At 50.4% G+C, this 19,816-nt stretch overlaps 4 protein-coding genes across 4 annotated transcripts; 3 read left to right on the plus strand and 1 right to left on the minus strand.

Annotated features, from left to right (window-relative positions):
- Positions 1-12: 12 nt before the first annotated feature.
- On the minus strand, positions 13-3,505 carry BKA67DRAFT_629305 (uncharacterized protein). Its single transcript, XM_046105576.1, has 3 exons — positions 2,374-3,505; positions 485-2,322; positions 13-426 (listed from the first exon to the last, which is right to left on the minus strand). The coding sequence occupies exons 1-3, from the start codon at positions 3,329-3,331 to the stop codon at positions 379-381; spliced, it is 2,844 nt and encodes a 947-aa protein (XP_045954471.1). The 5' UTR covers positions 3,332-3,505; the 3' UTR covers positions 13-378.
- A 9,906-nt stretch (positions 3,506-13,411) lies between these two features.
- Positions 13,412-14,231, plus strand: BKA67DRAFT_579078 (uncharacterized protein). The gene has a single exon (XM_046103741.1). The coding sequence runs from the start codon at positions 13,472-13,474 to the stop codon at positions 14,168-14,170; it is 699 nt and encodes a 232-aa protein (XP_045954472.1). The 5' UTR covers positions 13,412-13,471; the 3' UTR covers positions 14,171-14,231.
- BKA67DRAFT_401924 (uncharacterized protein) lies at positions 14,203-15,122 on the plus strand. The gene has a single exon (XM_046096700.1). It carries the CDS (start codon positions 14,499-14,501, stop codon positions 14,958-14,960), a length of 462 nt encoding a protein of 153 aa, XP_045954473.1. The 5' UTR covers positions 14,203-14,498; the 3' UTR covers positions 14,961-15,122.
- Positions 15,123-17,651: 2,529 nt separating this feature from the next.
- On the plus strand, positions 17,652-18,953 carry BKA67DRAFT_539792 (thioredoxin-like protein; the record flags this gene model as incomplete). Its single annotated transcript, XM_046100694.1, has 2 exons — positions 17,652-17,913; positions 18,247-18,953. The coding sequence occupies 2 exons, from the start codon at positions 17,652-17,654 to the stop codon at positions 18,951-18,953; spliced, it is 969 nt and encodes a 322-aa protein (XP_045954474.1).
- Positions 18,954-19,816: the final 863 nt, after the last annotated feature.

Genomic DNA, 19,816 nt, shown 5'->3' on the forward strand with positions numbered 1-19,816 from the left:
ACGTTGCGCCATTCAGTAATATTAATGTATTCAGCATATCTATCAGATACTCTATCACGCAATACGGTCTGACTGAAATAATGTTACACTTCCTGGCTGTCCTTCGCAACGCTTCCTTTTGGCACGTCCGTGAAAAGTCCTAATTCATGCTCCTATACGTTACATTATACACCCTGAACGCCTGTGGGTATCCTAGCGGATGATCCTTCCTCCGCATGGCCTGTTGACATCATCCTGCGAAATCAACGCCGAAAAAGTCAGGCTGCAATATCAATATCCTCTCGCGACTACGCTCCATCTTCCTGTGCAGGAAGCGCGCCAACAGTCGGCATGATCTCGGCGACTTCATAAGCTTTGCTCGCTCATACTAGAGGTTGCCTAAACATCTAATTGCACTAGCTGCAGAAGCGAGGCTATGTAATCGGACTGTGTGACACAATTAGAAAGAACTCAAGTATTCGACTAGACGTAAAATAATGCTTACCATAGCTGTGTTCTCTGTCATGACTTCGAATAAGCGCGTCATCACGGGTCGGAATAGCTTCTCGTTCCACCCGCCTGCCTCGCCGCCGGTCTCTTCTTTCTGCAGCAGGATCTCTTGCGATTCCGTCTTGACCACGTTGCGGGCAATGTTTCGGAGAACAAGAACGGCACTCAGTGGAATGCCGGCAGCCCGGTCGATGCGAGGGTTTCTCTCGTCTGGAGTCGTAAACGTTTTCTCCCATGTGATTGTCATGGTCTTGGCGGGGACAATGTATGTTTTCTTCTGTCTCTTGGCTGGCAACTCTGCACCGTCGGTAAGACCACGCTTAGTGGAGGTGCTGATGTGCGTTTTCAAGTGGCGAGTCAGCTGTGAAAGCTGCATCTTTGTTGGCTGGCCATATTTTTTGCAGTCGCCCCATTTACATGATGCGTCCAACTCCTTGTCCGCAAACTTGCCATCTTCGCTCGTAGTCTGCTCAAGATGGGTCGTCAAGATATGGTGCCATAACTTTTCGCCACCGGGAAAGAAGCCTCCGCATTTCTTAGTGAATGGAGCCTCACCAACTCCCCACTGGCATCGGGCATACTCCTCTTTGGTGTCGTAGTCTAATGGTAATACGCGTGCACGAATTCCCTCGATGATGAAACGTTGGGCTTCGCCAGGGCCTCTTATGATCTGAGCACGTGCATTCGTAAAAACGTGGCTGACATTCCTTATAAAGTCGGCAGCACTCAATGTATTACGTTGTTGCCCACCAAACGATGCCTGGTATGCCTGCCATATCGCGATTTGAGTAATGTGGGATTCGCTGTCTTCTTCGAACAGACTGGTAAGCCAGTGGAAACAGCGTTGTGGCTCGTCTGTGCCCGATAGCTTTTCTTGGAGATCCTGGGGAAGAGGCGCTACGTGTTCTGAGGCGCCTATCTTTCGCTCAGGCTCGAGAACGAAATCTTCCTTTACTCTCTTGGCACCGTGAGCGAGGAGTCGAACCAGATGCGGAATGGTTTGCTCCATGTCAACCGACGTGAGGAGAGACTCGACATTTGGCACAACCGCTGTGTACTGGTAGAGAAAGTCGAGACAGGCGTCCATGAGCTCTTCATCGTTGAGCAGAAGCCAGTTTATGATATTCTGCAAGACGGGGGTGGGCACCCTCTGTAGCTTATTTGTCGCTTCCAGAACCATAGAGATTCGACTGATGGCGCGCAATGCCGTAAGAATAGTGCCGCGGTCTGTAGAGCTGAGCTGGGCCAGTAGTGACTGGTATAGTGGATCCTCTGAACCAAGTTCAAGCCATGGCGTAAGCTGCTCGGCAATGTCAAGCGCAAAATGCTTCACCTCGACAAGCGTTTCTAGGTTCGGTAATTGAAGGACGATGCAAATAAGGTCCTTCAGGGGGAAGACATCGGCCATGTAGACGGCATTCTCCTGCAGCATAACCATGTTGCGGATAGTGAGAATGGCTTCTGTGATTCGAAGCATGCGGTCTGAGAACTCTTCGGGCTGTAGGTAGTCGAACCTCTGCCTTGGCTTGAGTTTCGCGATTCGCGCCAAAATGTCCCGTGTTCCATTTACACCATCCAAAACGGTCTCATCAGATACGTCGTCGAAACCGGTGTAATCCACCTGCCACTCAACATCGTGAAACAAGCTCGATATTTCCAATCCCTTCTCGATCAGCCCTTCGGCCAGACCCAGGAACGATTCGAACTTGAACTTGTCACCACGCTCAAATGATATCTTCACGAGGTGATGTAAAGCAAAGGCCTGTTCGGCGGGAATTCCAGAGCGGAGAGACTGCAGACAACGCGTATAGATATTAGGACCATCAGATCCAGCTGTCATTGTCAGCAGGTGGGCGTGGGAGGACAGGCAGGAGACGAACTTACCACCGGGAACGGGGGGGCGGCCTGGGGTTGGCTCCGGTATGCCGGCTGCTGCCATCCGAAGCTGGCGTTGTCGCTTGGCATATTCGACTGGATTGTTTCCAGGCGTGTGTACCGGGCGCAAGGTGACACTTATGGGACCACGAGGTTCGAAGAGCTCGGTGAGCTTGGACGCGTTCTCGGAAGCAGGAGGAACATATGAACTCGACGCTCCACGCAATGCAGGGGGAGGGGGGACGGGGATGTGAGATTCGAAACGTGGCTGGCCATGAGGCTGTTGGTTGTGAGGAGTATGCGAGTTGTTGGGCGTGTGCGACTGGCCTGCGGATTGCTGGGAGGAGCTGTGGCGGGATGCGCGACTTGGGCCCGTCTCGGGCTGGAAAGGTATGCGCTGGGGAGGCGCTTCGCGAAGACGGCCGGATGCTCTGTTGCCCGTGACCGGTGTGCTCTCAGGCGGTCGGTCCTCCTTGACGGGCGTCTCGCTGCCGGATCCCTTGCCGGTGGCTAGATTGAAGCTTTCGACGGTTCGCGTGAGGATGGGACCAAACTTGGTAGCGCAGGACACGACTTCGAGAATGTCCTTGGGTGGGGGCTCCTTTCCGTACTGATCCTGTATCCAGTAGGCGCCTAGGTATCGGTAGAAGTCCTGCTTGAGCTGGAAGGACAACTGGCCCATGTTCTTGTTGTCGTCGGCGAACATGCCCAGGTCTGTGGCGAGCAGGCCCCAGGCCTTCTGCTTGCTGCAGAGCTCATCATACCCACCGCGCTCGATGACGCCTTGGTACAGCTGCAGAAGGTCGACGTTGACGTGCCCACCACTGACGGGCAACCGCGGTTCGGGTTCGAAGGCCGTGCCGCGCTTCGCGTGGAAGGCGTCGAGTTTTTTTATAAACTCTTCGTACTCGGGAGTGCGATTGATCTGATGCACCTTGTCGGCGTCCTTGCCGGCCTTGGGGGCCATGGTGAAGGTGCGGGTTGGCCGAGGCTGGCGAGATGCTTGATGGGGTTGACGGGAAGTGCGCAGCTAGAGATGGTTTCCATCTGCTTTGCGACAAGTCTAGCACGAGAAATCAAATGTCCAGTCGCGAAAATGAGCTTGCCTTTGCTTTGACTAGCATTAGTATTCTAAGCAAACCCGCCCTTGAATTGGATGGAGCGGGAGCGTGTTCGAACCTGGGGGGTCCGTGCATTCGCGCCAACCTTTCCCTCGTCTCATGCTTATCGGTGAGTGATAGGCAATTAAGCAGGAACCGGCAGCTACAGGGTTACTCCGACGTGCAACTTACAAAGACATCTTTAGGTTAGAGTAATTAACTGCCCATTCATTTGAAGCACGCTGTCCCTCCTTGCTCAGAAGGGATTGAACTCCGCCTCGAGTTACCAGAGTCGTCTTCTCCACCAACTACAAACTCCCGGTTCTGCATGTATCTTCGCTGCCAACGCTGGTCGAGCAATAACGGAGTGTGAACCATTAAAGCAGAGGCGGCGGGACTTCTAGGCACCATGGTATCGTGGAGTTATTCTACTACCACTTCGAACTGAAATCAAGAACAAGTATCGATCTGATCGTCTAGATTTATTTTGAATTTTCTTCTTGAATTTTAGAGGAGGTTTTGCCCTCTGCCCTGGTGTCGTTGGAGCAAAGGTTGCTCCGGAAAAGAATTTCCTAGCAGCCCATTGAAGAATTCAAATATTTGCCGGGCAAAATGCAGTGCAGCTTCAAGATCACCAAGCGAGTCACACGATGTTTCTGCCTGCAATTAATAAAATATCGACATGCACAGTGACGTGCTCCAGAACAGGGGCTCTATCTAATGTGACAACTTACAGCAACAGCACCAGACATTCATGTCATTGCTCGCAGGCGCTAGCGATCTGTATGTCCCGTCCAACACATATATCCTCATTCAAGCAAGACATCCTTGGTAGAGTACGTTGGCACCGTCGTTTCTCTTAGAGAGCAGTAACTCAAATATCTCCCAGCCCCACAGAGAGACCACACAGAAAGTACCACCACGTCAACAAGGATCGATTTTCTCGAAGAACGTATTCGAGATATTTGTAACAGGTGTAATCCCAGTCTAGTCGTTGGCAGGATGGAGATGGAATTCTCCAATACAGTCTCAAGATCAACGTGTGGGTCTTCGAGCACATCGGTGGTGAGGATGTTTATGCTGAATAAATACGACGAAACGTAGCTGATATTCTCAACTGACTAGGAATCTTTGGCGTTCGATAGCTAACAGCTATGGTCGCTGAGTAGATGGTGCTCTTCAGAGCTACTGTGATTGTATACTGTTACTAAAAAGTGGCCGATGAGAAGTCAGGTGTAGCATAGGGGTTATGGTTGCTTTCGGGCCGCTTTCAGGGGTCAATTTTGCAACGCATGTCTCCGATGATTTGATCAAGCTGGGCCATTGAGTTAGTTAGGCTTCGTCCTTGTCGCGTTGTGATTGTTTTAGTCGTGCACAGGTGAGAGACTACTATCAACGACCAGGAGCAGGAAAGCGACAGAGGACAGTCACAGACATATCATGTCTGGTAATTGATTTGGAACTGAAAAGAAGCAGGATAGGGACAAGGGGTAAGATTAATAGTATTGCCATCTTGACAAGACAATAATCGAGAACGCAAATAAGTCGCAACACAAGGACTAAGATGATAAATAACAATGTCAATCAATACTCTACCAACAACCCCGAATGCTAGTGCCGCACGTATTAACGAATAAATGAGTATTGAATATATTGGAAGCAAAGAATCAGTTAGTCATGAAGTGCTAGTTGAGCAGCAGAAGTGCAGCCGTTTATCGTAGTCCTGCCACTTTAGAGATATGAAGTACTAGCAAACCTCATAGTCCAACTATTCAATGAATGATCACCTCCTTCAGCACATCATGCATGCTTTTAGAATACTATCAATGTTCGAATATAAATAGGTTGACCGAATCCAAGAACCAATTCTGTGTTATGCCAGATAGGACTGGCGGTTGTTCGAGACAACTTCTGTTTAATCCATGGTTGACAATTGTAAATAGAACCTTCCGACCGCACCAAATTTGGCAGAGCAGCTCCAACTTTTTGCAAACTGGTTGCTCAATTGATTCTTTCACATGTCAAACAAGAGGTGCTGGCACATAGCACAAGTGCCTTGTTGGCACAGGTATCACCCACGCCTTAGATGTTAATGATTATATTACACCCACACAAGGCTAGTGATCTGACCCGCTTGTCTATAAGATAAACAAACATAAAAGCGACACAAAGCCATAGCCGATGCAAAGTATAGAGTGCTAGCGCTGTTTGCAGTCCACGAATATTCCAAGCGCTGTTGATCTGTGCTCGGACAAGCTAAGCGAGCCGACACTCTGATAACATCCCGGTCAATGAATGCTGCAGTATAGACTATAATACCAACAATCTTAGAAAGGTCCAAGCGAAAATCCATGGCGAATCGGCAACTCCACAAGTTGATAAGCACGACCAAGGGTGACGGTGACGCCGATAATGCCATTCGACGTCTCATCTGCTGGGTGTTAGGTGAACTGGGTGAGTATAAAGACCCCGTTTGATTATATAGGAAACACATCGACCACGGCGAGGTGGTACTGGTGGTAAGTTGACATGGGCGGTGGATAGTACCTTGCCATGCCACGAGGGTACTTCAGGTTATGCACGTCAGTGATGTAACGAAGCCCCTGAGAATGCGACGTTGGGGGGGGGGGGGGGGGGGGGGAGAGAGGGATTTGTTACAGGGCCACCATCACCAGGCTGACGGGATAGCTTTCGGTTGGACGTTAGCGATAAGACAGGGCGACTGCATAGCATCGTGTACCGGAGATTTTTCACAAAAAGAGGTTAACGGATGATGATACATGCAGGAGCAGGGGTAGCTGGTGGCTAGGGGAGATACAGGCTGGGAGCGCACATGTTGCACGAAAACATATCTCCAACAAGACCTCAGCTGCAACTGTGATCATGAGCTAGTATACTCACTGTGAGAGTTTATGGTCGTTTTCTGGCTAGCGAGCTGCACGCAGAATGTTGGTAAGCCGAGTCCCAGGGTTTATGTCTATTTAAACGAGATTACAATAAGCGTCGGCATCGATAAGCAATGACATGACAACAGGGAGCCTTGGAAGCCAGGAAGCCTTTCGAAAAGTCGTGTGGCTGGTGACAACGCGGCAAGCGGGTGCTATCCGGAATTAGAGTATACCGCGATGTGCCCTGTTGATGAGGAGTGGATAACCATGAGTTGCAGGGCTTGATTCGCTGGCTAGCAGATGCACTTGTGTCATGCAATGTTCGGCGCGAGCCTACCGGGGAGTTTTGTCGTCTTCCGGCAGCTTGACCGCCAACTTGACAGTCAATGCTTACCCCAGTACCGCTAATAAGACAAGAATCTGGCAGCGTTAGAAGCGCCGCATCGGAGTAGAAGGGCTGTTTAAGAGGGCTCTCCAAAAGTGATCATGTCGACAAATGTCTCGCCACCTGGGTCGCACAGGGTAGACAGCACGGATTGCTTTGGTATCGAGGAGTGTAATATTCAGAGCCTACCACGTTGACCATTGCCTGCCGACGGGGGCAATTCTGGCCCAATCTGGTGATACCACTGCAATAGCTACTTGGGCTTATATAATGGTCGTCTGTTATCTGTGGGTGGTCATTGCTATGCAAGACCTCGTTGATCATCCATTGATCCGTACTTTGGTTTGATGCCACGTCAAGAGTACCTGGATCAAGGGTCGATCACCGCCTGATCGATAATTGACCTTGCGTTTTCCACCATGGAACGTCCAAGTTGACGACATCGCTGTAGAAAGAGAAGCATTGACTGCCAAAACGCCCAAACTGTAACAATACGCTGGGGTTTGAAACATATTCTCGAAGCAGGATGGAAGATTTGTGGTGTTGGCAAGGTTGCGATTCTCTGAGGCGTGGAATGTGGACCATGCTAGTCAGCTTGGCCGAATCTATTGCACCGGAGCTGAGGGCTGTAAGCGATGAGATCAAGAACTACAGGTTCATTAGTCTCGTCCGTTTTGCATTATATCTCGTGTGGTGGCCCATCGCTAAATAATCCATGAGCGAGGAGACCGCATAGTACAGTCTAGTTTGTTAATTCGCGATATTGGCTAGTACATCAGTTGCGAATTAAAGATGTCTTGCATGCATCAATGCACAGACAGCGAAGATGATCGCCGAGTGGCAGAACAACCTATGACCGAACGAAATAAACTAACATAACCCTGTCCGTACTGTCCATACCTGGACATGAGGTACTGGATTAGTTTACTGATTAACTATGTAGGCCAGTATGTGAGTCGCCTTTGCTCGACTACGTCAATGCCCTCTGCAGCGGGTGCGCTTGTGTCGAGCGACTTCTGCAGTAACCTTAGCCATAATAGCTATTTTAGGTCAGGCGACTGAGACCAGTAGGTGGCTCTGTCTCCTGAAGCACATCGTCATGTTTCATGGCACACTAGCCACTCCCGTCTTCTAGACATGTTCTTCGGGGCTTCTAGCGCGCTCGTGTTCGAGATTGACAATTGCTAGCGCGGAAAGTTATTTGGGACCAGAAACAAATTCGTGCACGCTTGCCCATGAATCCCCGGAGCCCCGCTGTCAGTAAAATGAACGCGCCTCATGGCGATCAAGTTGTTGACCAGCTTCCGGCTTTGTCAATGACTTTGATAGTTGTCAAGTTGTGCAAGGTGTTCCTTGCTTTTGTTGGTGTCGGTCGACTGGAAATGGTGTCGAAACAACCTTGGAGGCGACAAGCCAATCGCGTTAGATCCCGGGATGCTAATGCATGAACCAACGTGTAGCATTGGAAACACCGCTTGATCTAACACACTTTGAGGGACTGACCCTGAAAACAGCCATCTCGGGCCATTCCATTCAAAAGGCTTTTGGGACGATGCTCGCATCTGTGACCGATCTAATGCCAGATACATGCAGGATGACTCGTTGCTCGCCTGCAGGTATGGGAGTAAGAACCACGCTTCTTAACATCCAATGAACTCTGGTTATGAGCATCCCATTCATGTGAACGAATGCAATATTGATGTGACAACTCCAGGGTCAGACCGGTGGTTGACTATTATTTGAGGTCTGGGGTTAGCGTGCGTTGGTTTGCGCCTTCGTCGTTTGCTTCTGTAGGCTATGATACTGACGAGCTCGTTCTAGGTTGGCTGAGATCTAAAAATCTGAATAATCCGAGCCCTTGTTGTTGCGAGCATGAGCGCATGTAGATTTGTCGCGCCTACAGGCTGTTGTTGTTCGGTGTGACGCTTCGTTCCAAGTTGGGAATTTTAAGCCTCCTGTACTACAGATGGCCGAAAGCGACGGCTCAGTCTAGTCTGTAACTATTTTTTCGCACCGGGGCGGGTAAAAGTAACAGCTTACTGTGACATTTGTGAGAGCATAGTTGGAGCTGTTGATCGGCTGCGTTTCACCAAAAGTACTTGACCGCTTCTGTCTTCAACCACACTGCCGGGTATCAGCCTATCAATTTGCATGGCGACAGTTGTAGGCTGCTTGTGTGCGATTCATGCTTGACTGGCAACCACACAAATAGCGTCCGCAATGGAGCCTGACAGTGGGCATACTATGCAGGCTTGACGTTTTGCACGATTGAAAGCCAGCCCGGATTTAGCCAAGCCTAGAAGGACTGTCGAAGCTGCGAAGAAGCGGAAGTGGGAAAGGCTGAGCCCACCACCAACAGCTAATCTAGGCGTTGCCGAGATTGTAGAATTCTGAACTTGATGCACGACAACAACAAATGCCTTGAAATTGAAGGGAACCAAACTCCGCGATCTGCCGCGGGAGATGCGCCTAACACGAACCCATGATTGACATCTTCAAGTCCGGCACCCGCACTACTCTCCAAGTTGCGTGATACTGATCGAGATGAACATGGACAAGCCTTGAAGGGAACTATATCTGTTCAAGACGCGCTCGTGAACCCTGGGCTACACTGTAATGCAGGTGGAGTGTCCCATCTATGGAAACTTCGGTGCTTCTCGTCTTCTCGAAGGCTTCCAGAAACCTGCTGGATTCGGCTAGAGCCAATTTCAGGCCTGTCTGATGATTTCATGCAATAGCCGACCGGAGCACGGAAGGGAGCCCCTAGATGCTGGTGGATGGATTATTTTTCTTTCTTTTGCTCTGTACTGTGTAGATTGGCAGCGTGAGCGATTGAGAGAATCCTCGGTCACAGGCGACCACTTCATGGGAACGTGTGTTCGTATCGCTTGTCAGAATCAGATATTATCACTTTAACACTGTCGTTATGTCAGCAAGGAGAGCCCCCCTTGTGAAAACCTTGAATGCTCGACGATCACCAATGCAGGGAAACCGTGGCATTTAACGTCGAAGAAGTACTCCCGCAAATTCCTTCAACGAGCCGGCCCCAACTTACGCCTTGGACAGCTGAAAGCTTGTGCCCATACTTTAGGGGTCAGACATGGTAGGGAAGTACCGGTGAACAAAGTACGTGGAGTTTAGCCACGGTCGGCAGCGTACTAAAGATGATAGAAGGTGGCCCAGGAACAAAACTAGAGTCGGGAACCCATGTCGTCCCAGGCGTCATATCTGATGGAAACTTGTGACAATCATGGCTGTGCCAGTAGGTAATAATGCTTCCCAAGGCACGAGAAAAGGAGAAGCGACTTGCTCCAGTAGAAGTGGCAAAATCATTTCTGGCGCGGCGTTTCGCCAAAATGAATATGGGCCGGTCCAAGCGTCATTTGTAACGCCTCAATATAAGTTAGAGACCGCGTTCTGTCAGTCTGGGCTGGAGCAAACATGAGAAGTGACCAAAATAGCCCGGTTACATTTCATGAAGAGTAAATAACAACAGAAAAGCTACAGGTTAGAGATTGTACGAGTAATAGAGACACCGCAGAGTGATACAAGCTCACTGCCTACTTATTTACAGACATTCTGGAGTCTTGTGGTTAGAAGTCTCCTTTGCTGTTGGTGCCTCGTTAGCATCAACCCGCGACACGCCTCTGTATCATTAGTATTGGTGAATACTGTTTACATCATTATGGTTAGTCTAGTAGAAACCGAAAGGGTTGTGCATGTTGGTGCTAAGCAATGTACACTCGTCATAATTTGAAGGAGGCCAGGATGTGACCAGCAATCTCCCGGAATGGGCGGTGCCGCCGTTGGAGATTGGTCTGTGCCAGCGGGACACACGGGGCAAATCTTGTATTCTGGCAATGGGCCTTTCTGAGGTTGCTGGTGATTGATAGTTGGAGGAAGGGCATCTGCTGTTCAATGTGGTTGTCGATGCTTTTCTTGACGAGCGGTTGCCCAAAGCTTGCATGCAGTTTTGAGTTTGTCGATGCAACCCAGGAGGTCAAGGCGCTCCAATTAGCTCAATGAATAGCAGTGCTGGGGGAGCTGTGGCCAACGGCAGTCCATTTTTGGGGTTGCCAGGTACTTGGTAGGTAGGCATGCTGAGCAGAACCAATAACACCCAAAGCTAGTGCAATACGTAGGGCCCCGGGGCATAACAATGAGGCGGAGAACACACCTGATGCCCTACGGCTAGTGCTTGCTAGTTTGGCGCAGATGCTGATGACGATGATCCGGCGATCCAGTAATGCGGTGAAGAGCGTTCTCGATTATTGCCAAAGAAGGGATACCTATGTGACTAGGTTAGTACATACTGTTTTGCACAAGCAAGAACAGTACCCCGGGGCGCTGGGCCTGTTCTTTGTCGATCATCCAAGGTGAAGACCATCCAGCGCAGCAACAGCGAAAAGCTGTCCTCGACTGCCGGCATGGCTTGGCAGTAAGGTATAAGTACCATTGAGCAGGTCAAAGGCGAAGCTCTAGCTCGCTGCACAGGTACTACTGTATGTACGGATGGTGTTGGACGCGCCTGAGCCCTAAAACAATGCTAGGACGTGTTTGGTATTTCAGGTACCTGACGGAGCTGCAGGACGCCCCAGATTGGCGTACTTGTAGGCAGAGCTGATCCGCGGGATGTCATTACAAGCAGGCATTGGCATTGGTGCTGCCGCGCGCTCCACTGTGAAAAGGGACTTGATGGAAATCATCAGGTGCCAAGACCAATGGAGCAGTACATCAGAATGAGAAAAGATTGGCACAGGGATTTGTTTGCTGCTGAGAATGCTTACATAGATAGTGCGGAGTTACGGTAAGTACGGTATGCGTGCTGAGAAGATTTAATAATAACCAGATGACACGTTGACTTGACGTAATATGTAGGTGCTAAACGAAAGTTTCCTTGAACGCGACAGTAAAGCAAAGTGTGATCCCGAGGTACCTTGGACCAGAGCAACAAACACAGAAGTGCTGGCAAAGGTACATGGACGGAGAACAGAGTGCTAAGTTATGTACAGTGGCTAGCAAGACAAGCGCAGGGAAGCGCAGGGAGCATGTTGAAACAGAACTGGGGCTCGTCCACTGGAACCAGGGCCACTTGCAGCCAGGGAATCATGGTGGAAGGCAAGGAAGGGAAAAGGGAAGGGGAAGGGGAATGGGAAGGGGGCATCAAGCGGCCCACTTCCCTTTTTTTCCAAAGCCAAAGGGGAAAAAAAAACCCACAGTTTCCACAGCCCAGTCAATGGTCCCAGTCCCGGTCCCAGTCCCAAATCCCAATCCTAATCCCAGTTCCAGAAAGACTTCCCAGCAGTGAAAAGCTCTGTCCACCACTTAACTTAAGTACCCAGGCACTTCTGCTTCATACCCAGCAACTTTCGGTAGGGGGCTGCTCTCATCAATGTCACATACGTCTGACATTTTCTTCTGGAAGTCTTGACCGCGATCTCAAGTTCGATTATTTTTATTTTATTTTTGTCCCCCTTCCACATTTCCGCAACACGGCACACTGCGGATAACCTGCGCAACTCACTCACTAGTCATCACGACACAAACTCGAACGCGTCTTGTTCTCGAATCACCGAAAATAACCATCAACAGTTCGAGGTAAGGACCACATACTGCCCTGTTTCGCGTTTAGCGTTTGCCTTCAAAATGCCCGTGCTGTTTGTTCTGATATCACATCCATACCCACGTTCCCTATAGACGCAGATGCAGCTGCAGCAACATCTACAGCTACAGCTACAGATGGTCGATGCAGCACCAGCAGCAATGGTGACAGCACCGTCGATACCTGTGTTTTGAACAGCCTGGTTCTCGTCATCTGCGCGTTGCCTCACGCGATGGATTCAACGCCGCCGTGTCATGAAAACATGACCTGGGCACTTGAAATGTCGTTGGCCTTCTAGCATTGTGCTTCACCCCGGTCAACCCGGCCAAGCACAACCACAGGCACAAGCAAAAGCAGGGGCAGGAGCAGAAGCACATGGCTGCCTTTCGAACAGCCAACAGCTTAGTTGCTTCCAAAGCCTACACTGGTATCTGCCTGAACGGAACACGATCACAAGCGTGAACTGCTCTTTCACTTTGTACATCAAAGCTTCCTTCACTCACTGAACCGCATGCCATGTGTGTCCAACTGAACGTCTCGTGCGAACAACCAGCTGACTCAATTTCCACTGCAGTCTCCTCTCAAACTCAACCCCAGAACTAGTTCCTGCCGAGTAAATACACAGCCCAAATTCCATTGTTCGACCAACTCGGTGAACACGAGCATCCAAGGCGATATACACAACACCGCACGGCTGGAAGGCACAAGTCTGCTGGATCAGGCACGTCCGTCTTGTCGAGTCAACGCAATCACTAAGCCTAAACCCCGTGTGGCGGTGGACTTGTTCATACCTCCACTGTGATCTGATCATAGTAAGTCTTAGCCTTCCCTAAACGTTTATCCCTTTGTGTATTCGCGTGGCTTGCATCTTCACCGCATCTACAAGCTTTTGTAGAGAGTGTAGCACTGCTGTTTACCATCCGAGGCACAACGCATACTACAACATTCAAAGTATTGGATTCATGAATGCAATAATTCGACACTCCTCCCCAAGTTCATGTACTCATCGGTGCCACCATTCAGACTCAGCTTCCAAGCGGTCTCAAGAAATTAAGCTAATAGTTTCCCGTAGCAGTATCAATACGCCCAAACCTCCATCTCAGACATTCCAAGGGTATTCCGAGCCGTCCCAATGTCCAATTCTCCGTCGTTGGTTATGAATATGGCCAACGTCATGGATGAGAGGAAGTTCCAGCCTTCGGGAACGCCCGAGCACCATCAGATGCACCAGCACCAGCACCCACACCAGCATCAACATCAGCACCAGCACCAGCACCAACACCAACAGCCGCACGCTCACCAGGGACTACCGCATCCTCAGCTTGTTGCAGCCATCGACCGATCCAATTCGCCGCACGGCTCAGAAAGCTCACATTACTCGGCTCCTCGCAATGGCGGTGCACTGGAGAGTCTGAATGGAATGGGCAATGCCAGACCCTACGGCTCACCTACCTCCATGCAGGCGCCTCTGCCTATGCCGGACCCAAACATCCCCCCGGGCATGATGATCCCCGGCATGCCTCCTATGCCCACTGCCGGCCAAGGAATGCCTGTGTACACCCACACCCCACCGCCCAAGACCGAGAACCCACCCCCAGTAAAAGCGTACCCTTGCAGCACCTGTGGTAAAGGATTCGCACGTCGCAGCGATCTTGCAAGGCACGAAAGAATCCACAGCGGTCATAGACCCCACGTCTGCGATTACCCTGGATGTGGCAAGCAATTCATTCAGCGGTCTGCTCTCACGGTCCATCAACGAGTTCATACTGGCGAAAAACCTCACATGTGTGAACGCTGCGGCAAGGTATGTCAAAATCAACTGCCCCACTAGTCCCGATGACACGTTTTGCTAATCTTGACCGTACGTACAGCCTTTCAGCGACAGCAGCTCACTGGCTCGTCATCGTCGTATCCACTCCGGCAAGCGGCCATACAAGTGCCCTTATGCTGATTGTCAGAAGACCTTCACTCGTCGTACGACCCTTACGCGCCATCAGAACCACCATACTGGTACCGTCGAGGAGGCAGCGGCGGCGACAGCTGCTGCTCTGGCAGCCCAAGCTAGCAAAACCGCAGCCAGCCGGCAATCGCGGAGTGATGGGGATCCGGCATCAAAGCATGCTTCCCCTCTTAACACACCTTCACCAGGCCAGCGACAAATGTCCGGCTCCCCAGTTCCAAACCTGACCGCCGAGGCCATGCGCCAGAACGAGTACTCATACATGAACAACAACGGTGGCTCACTTCCAGCCCATCTGCGTAACGGCATGCAAGGCCAAGTTCCTACATCGGCTCCTTCTTACGGCGCGGACATGCGCCCAACTTCACACCCAGCAACCTTTCCTCCCCCGCCCACGACTCTGGAGCCAAACATCGAGCCACATCAGTCTGGCCCCGGAAGTGCGGGAGGTAGCCCTCATATGGGTAGTGTTGGTTGGGCCTCTCCCTCCCATATTGCATCGCCAACTCACAGTCAAAGTGGAAACGGCTATGTATACCCAGATCCGGACCAAACAGCCTTCACGACCGGAGGGCTGGGGCAGATGAGTCAGATGTACTATGGCAGTGCGGCTCAGATTCGCCGTCCCCAAAGCACTGAACCTGGTGTCAACTTTCACTAGGTGTGGTGGGAAATCTGGGGTCGGCGATGTATACACTGTTTACTTATTTGTTTGCGATTACATAGATTTCTTTGTTCTTGGATGGCCTGCTTTCACTGGTAGCTGAAATACCCACCCATGGCATGGGACAGTCCGGAACAAGGGACTGGAAATGGTTCGGAGACGGCGTTTTACTGGAATCACTCAAAAGTGAGCAAACTACGAATATTTCCACTCTGTCCGCCAAAAGCTTTCTCTATACACCTAAATAATGCACGGCGTAGTCCGAAGCTCAGCCAAACTATCACTCGACTAACGCATACTCTGGACCCAGCCAACCTAGGTTTCACAGCAAAAAGGAAGTTGGCGGCAATTTCGATTCTTTGCTTTTCTCGCAACAGTTACTCGATAGATGGGTATGGGTCGCTAGCGTGCCCGACAATTTGCATGACGAGGGAGTGGGGGAATGCGTGATTGATATTCGCAAAATCGAGCGCATCTGCTTGGTATACATACCAAGCTGGCAGGGAAGGTCGAATGATCGCATTTGGTAGAGAAAATAAGATCACACCAACATAAAGTCATTGCTGTGGTTTGTGTGAATATCATTGTTTCCCGTAATGGTCCACACGTGCTCGTGCTGCTGTTTCTTTGTTATATACAGATCCGTAGGCTTTGTTAAACTAGACTAGTCAAAGCAAATTGTGTCAGCAACTCCCGTGATTTCTTCCCCTAAGTTAGACTAGCATAACCGGAATTCATGTATCAGTCTGTGGAGGCCGACATTGAATACTATGCACCGCGTATTGGCGATCCAGGCGTGATTTCGCATAACAACCAATAGTAAGCTTAACAATAAAAAACCTTTACTGCCTACCTGGTGCTTTATCGTATGATATTCGATAACACTCCACTTACGCTGTCCTCAGGAAGACTTCAATGGTGGCAGCCACTTACAAACAGTCAGTTGTGCGACTGCATCGCTGAAAGTCGCTAGCGCTACTGCATTTGCTTATTTCTTTTCTTGTCTGGTGTCCGCGTTGATCCTCACAAGGTAATCAGTTGGTTCTACCTGTGCTATCCATGTTCTTATTGCAGTCACAGGTCCTTCTTTCCTTTCGAAACATGCGAAGTTCCTTTTGTGCATGCTTCTCGAGCGGCTCAATGTCGGACCGCAGCCTGACGACAAACCACGTGGGAAACAGATCGCTGTCACCCCTGACGCTTGTAACCTAAGGTGAGGTGACTTGAGATCCTCCACATGCTTTCTAGTCGCACAGCTCCTGGCTTTAAGGCGTAGCCCAGACTCCCCACAGACCACTGGCAACTGCAGATCTCTCCACGATTTTGCTGATGAGGCTCGCTCTGAATCGACGTCATGGGCCCACATCATCCTCCCCGGAGCGATAACTGCGCATAGCGACGAACCATAACAACGTGGCTTTGACACTCGCTTGGTCAACGCAACCCAAAATCGACCCCGTCATGATGGACGCTAAAGCTACCAGGACTCAAGACGCCGGAAACTTCCACCGAGTCTAGTTCCGGTCCTGGATGCGATTGTATGTGGCTATTGGTTATTGGTAGTGCCCCTTCAGCCGTCAGCTCGCATATCGTCAAAAATCACCTGAGATGTGCGGCCGTTGAGCCTAGCCACGCGAGGTGGCTTGCTGCCATTAACCGTTCGCAGTAGATATTGAACTGTGTCAATGCTGGTGAAGGTTGAGGGAGATGTCGAGGTGGAAATTGTAAGTGGGTTTTGACCCGTTCGGGTAGACGCCGAGCTATTCTGATCTGACTTGACTCCTCTGGTGCATTGCTTGATCACAAATCAATAATTCCACGAACTTTTCGACCTGGCAATAACGTTCGCACAGCACCACTCATCAAATCACACCATGCCAAACACTCTTTCACTGGTCCCCGCAACTGGCAAGAATCGGCTCGTTTACCGCAAATGTGTTGTCCTGCGTAACTTCGGGGAAGCATCAGCGTATTCGTTAATGCGCCCTGATTCCTGCATGGTTTATTGGTGGCATCCTCATATTCTGAGAACTGGGCAGCAAACCGCCGCCGCCGCCGCCGCCTTTCCGGTGACAACAGTCTGGACCGTATCATAGTCAGTTGGGGCCATCAAGAATCGTACGACTTGTTTTTAACCCTTGATACCACTCGCCCCTAGGTTTGCCTATATTGATCTTTTTTAAAAGGGCTTGCAGATCGGCACCGTATAATAACCCCTTGACGATCAGCCAAAGATTGCCATCAAACAGTGCGCATCCAAGGATCACCATTAGGATGGCTTCCGACCAGTGACAAAAACCTCCTTCGTTTTCTCACCGGCACACAACCTATCGCATGTGGTTGACTGTTGTCACGGCCTGAGACAATACTGAGTTGCAAGTGGCAACACTGATTGGAGGATCTGAACGATCCGCCTACATCTGAGCCATTGTTTGTCGAGGTGGCTAGAGACTTGGGTGCCAGCACTATCTCTTGCCTAATACAAGATTGAAATCTTCATCCTCCCCAGCAGCGTATTCAGTTGGGAAGCCTGGGGCTCACGTCGGCAGAATATATAAACTCTGCACATATACCTGCGTTACGTCGACGTTTCACTCCTACTTCAACCACACTATTTCCGTGTATTTAAAGTCCTAAGTTTTTGGGACACGACTATTGAAAGCTGTGGAGGATCATTGACCGAGAGCCATGGCCAGCATCAACGAATTACTTTCACCAGTGGCGGAACCGTCCTCTTCTCCTGAACAATCACCTCAAGCTTTTGTCGGCCAAAAGCCCGAGAGCTTACACTTCACTATCGAGTTCGTGCTTGACACGGCGTGTCCTCATTGCTACATCGGTCTGAAGAATCTCAACGCGGCCATCGATGCATACAAGCTGCAGCACCCCAATGCTACGTTTGAGGTCACTTGTTCTCCGGTTATTCTGAGCCCTTCGGCAGGACGCAGTGGTAAGTGCCTGGAAAGGAGACTTCCGTGCCTAGAGTTGGTGCCAAATAGTATCAATTCCTCCTAACCTCAAACACATGAATCAACATCCTAGTATGTTCAGATACTCATCATACTAACAACTTTCAAAATATTTCGGGCGGGACTATCTTTGGAGGAGAAGTTTCCTCGAAAAAATTCTTTCTCAGAATTTTGAGACATGCCCAAGATCCATACACCCTTTCACCAAAACGTTCACATTTGTTGGTTACTTCCGATACTGTATACTTCTTGTCGCCCACACGCAGGCTGGTTGTGTATCGTCATAGAAGCTAGCTAACTTTCATCATTTCCAGTTGACACCAAAGAAGTCTACTATCAAACTATTCGTGGATTTGCACCATCCACTATTCAGGATTGGACGCGCCAGGGTCAAGAAAGTGGTATTAACTTCAGCTGGCAAGAGGGCCGTACCGGCAATTCTCGGGATTCTCATAAGCTTCTGCGTCTTGCACTTGAGGCAACCCCGTCAACTTACCGCAGCTCTTCATTCACCCGAGCCTTTGGCCACAATCGGCTTTCCACTACGTCGTCCTCACTGGTTACTGATGTGACACCCGTCGGAGCGCGTGGACCACAAACACAGATGCAGCTCGCTGACACTATCTATCGTGAATACTTCGAGAACAACCGCGATCTCTCAGATCGCTCCTTTCTTCTAAACACAGGAACATCCCTGACCAACATCCCCGCGGAGGAGATCCAAGCTTGTTTGGAGAGCGACGAGTGGGACTATGCCATCGACCGCCTTAGCGATAGGAATAAGATGGAATTCAACGCTGTCCCCGTTTTCATCATCCAGGGTCGCTTCGTCGCGGGCGGCTGGCAAACACCCCAGAAGCTTCTTGACATATTCGAGCATGTCCGCGCCGAAGGGCCCAATGCGCCTGGTCGCATCCTGAGCGTGCCTGGTGGAGGTTGGTGGATGCCCGGGGGTGTCTTCAGGGGTGCCAATCAGGATGCAGCAGAAACGGGACGCAGGAGCGCTTTTGGTAGCAGCTGAAAGGCGATCATCTGTTATATGGATTAATGCATATAATGGTCTCATTCAAGGGTTTCCGTTCTTCTCGAGTGTCTATCATTACTGGAACAAAACAAAGCAACCTCTTCTTTCATAATCATCGTGCGCAATGCATTCAAAGTGGGCCAACTGCCAAGGAAAAGATTACTGATCAAGAATCGAACGAATATGAACTGGGACTGCTTTGACAGCGCATCAAATCCTTTTTGTCGACTTGCACGCGAACGTCAAAATGACGATGGCTTGCTGCAGGACGACCGGCCAGTCGGCAATAGACTTATCTTCGTTCGTACATATGTCTGAACGCGGCACTGGCATGCACTGAATGCAGTGGCTTGCATTCGGCCAACGGTATCCGTCGCTCTGGGGAGCGCCGCCCTGCATGTGTGGTCTGGGAATCCCCCGTCAGCCCACGTTCAGTAATCATGGAGGGTGTGCCGAACCCCGGGGGTCAACAACTTGGCGCGCAGCATCACGGTCTCGTAACCCCAGCTGTTGATCCAGCCTCTAATTCGGGATCCGTACACGTATCGCGAGGTGGAAGATTAGTAAACACGCGTGTGTGATGGGATACGGGCGTAGAAGACACGCCAGCCTTGCTAAATCGGTCTAATGGAAACACGATTCTGCACTTGTCATCCTTGGTCAATCAAGTAGGTAAGGGGTACTGGGCCAAACAGTGCATACACAAGTTTCATGTAGTCGTATAACTCGGACATATCTACCCGCCATGAGTATGGGCCATTCGGCTTATCCGAGATCATGCCGGTGGCTTTCCAGTCGCGGCAGCTACTAGTTCCTAGTGGACGTTGAAGCAATCCCAAAACATACAGTGATGATACTCT

The sequence above is a fragment of the Truncatella angustata genome (assembly GCF_020726525.1).
Source record: "Truncatella angustata strain MPI-SDFR-AT-0073 chromosome Unknown BKA67scaffold_8, whole genome shotgun sequence".
NCBI classification, from domain to species: Eukaryota; Fungi; Ascomycota; class Sordariomycetes; order Amphisphaeriales; family Sporocadaceae; genus Truncatella; species Truncatella angustata.

Coding starts and splice junctions, on each gene's coding strand:
- BKA67DRAFT_629305 (XM_046105576.1), bottom strand. CDS start 3,331: ATGGCCCCCAAGGCCGGCAAGGACGCCGACAAGGTGCATCAGATCAAT. Junction 2,323..2,373: donor CCGCCCCCCCGTTCCCGGTG/GTAAGTTCGTCT, acceptor TGACAATGACAG/CTGGATCTGATGGTCCTAAT. Junction 427..484: donor TGACAGAGAACACAGCTATG/GTAAGCATTATT, acceptor TGTGTCACACAG/TCCGATTACATAGCCTCGCT.
- BKA67DRAFT_579078 (XM_046103741.1), top strand. CDS start 13,472: ATGTCCAATTCTCCGTCGTTGGTTATGAATATGGCCAACGTCATGGAT.
- BKA67DRAFT_401924 (XM_046096700.1), top strand. CDS start 14,499: ATGTCCGGCTCCCCAGTTCCAAACCTGACCGCCGAGGCCATGCGCCAG.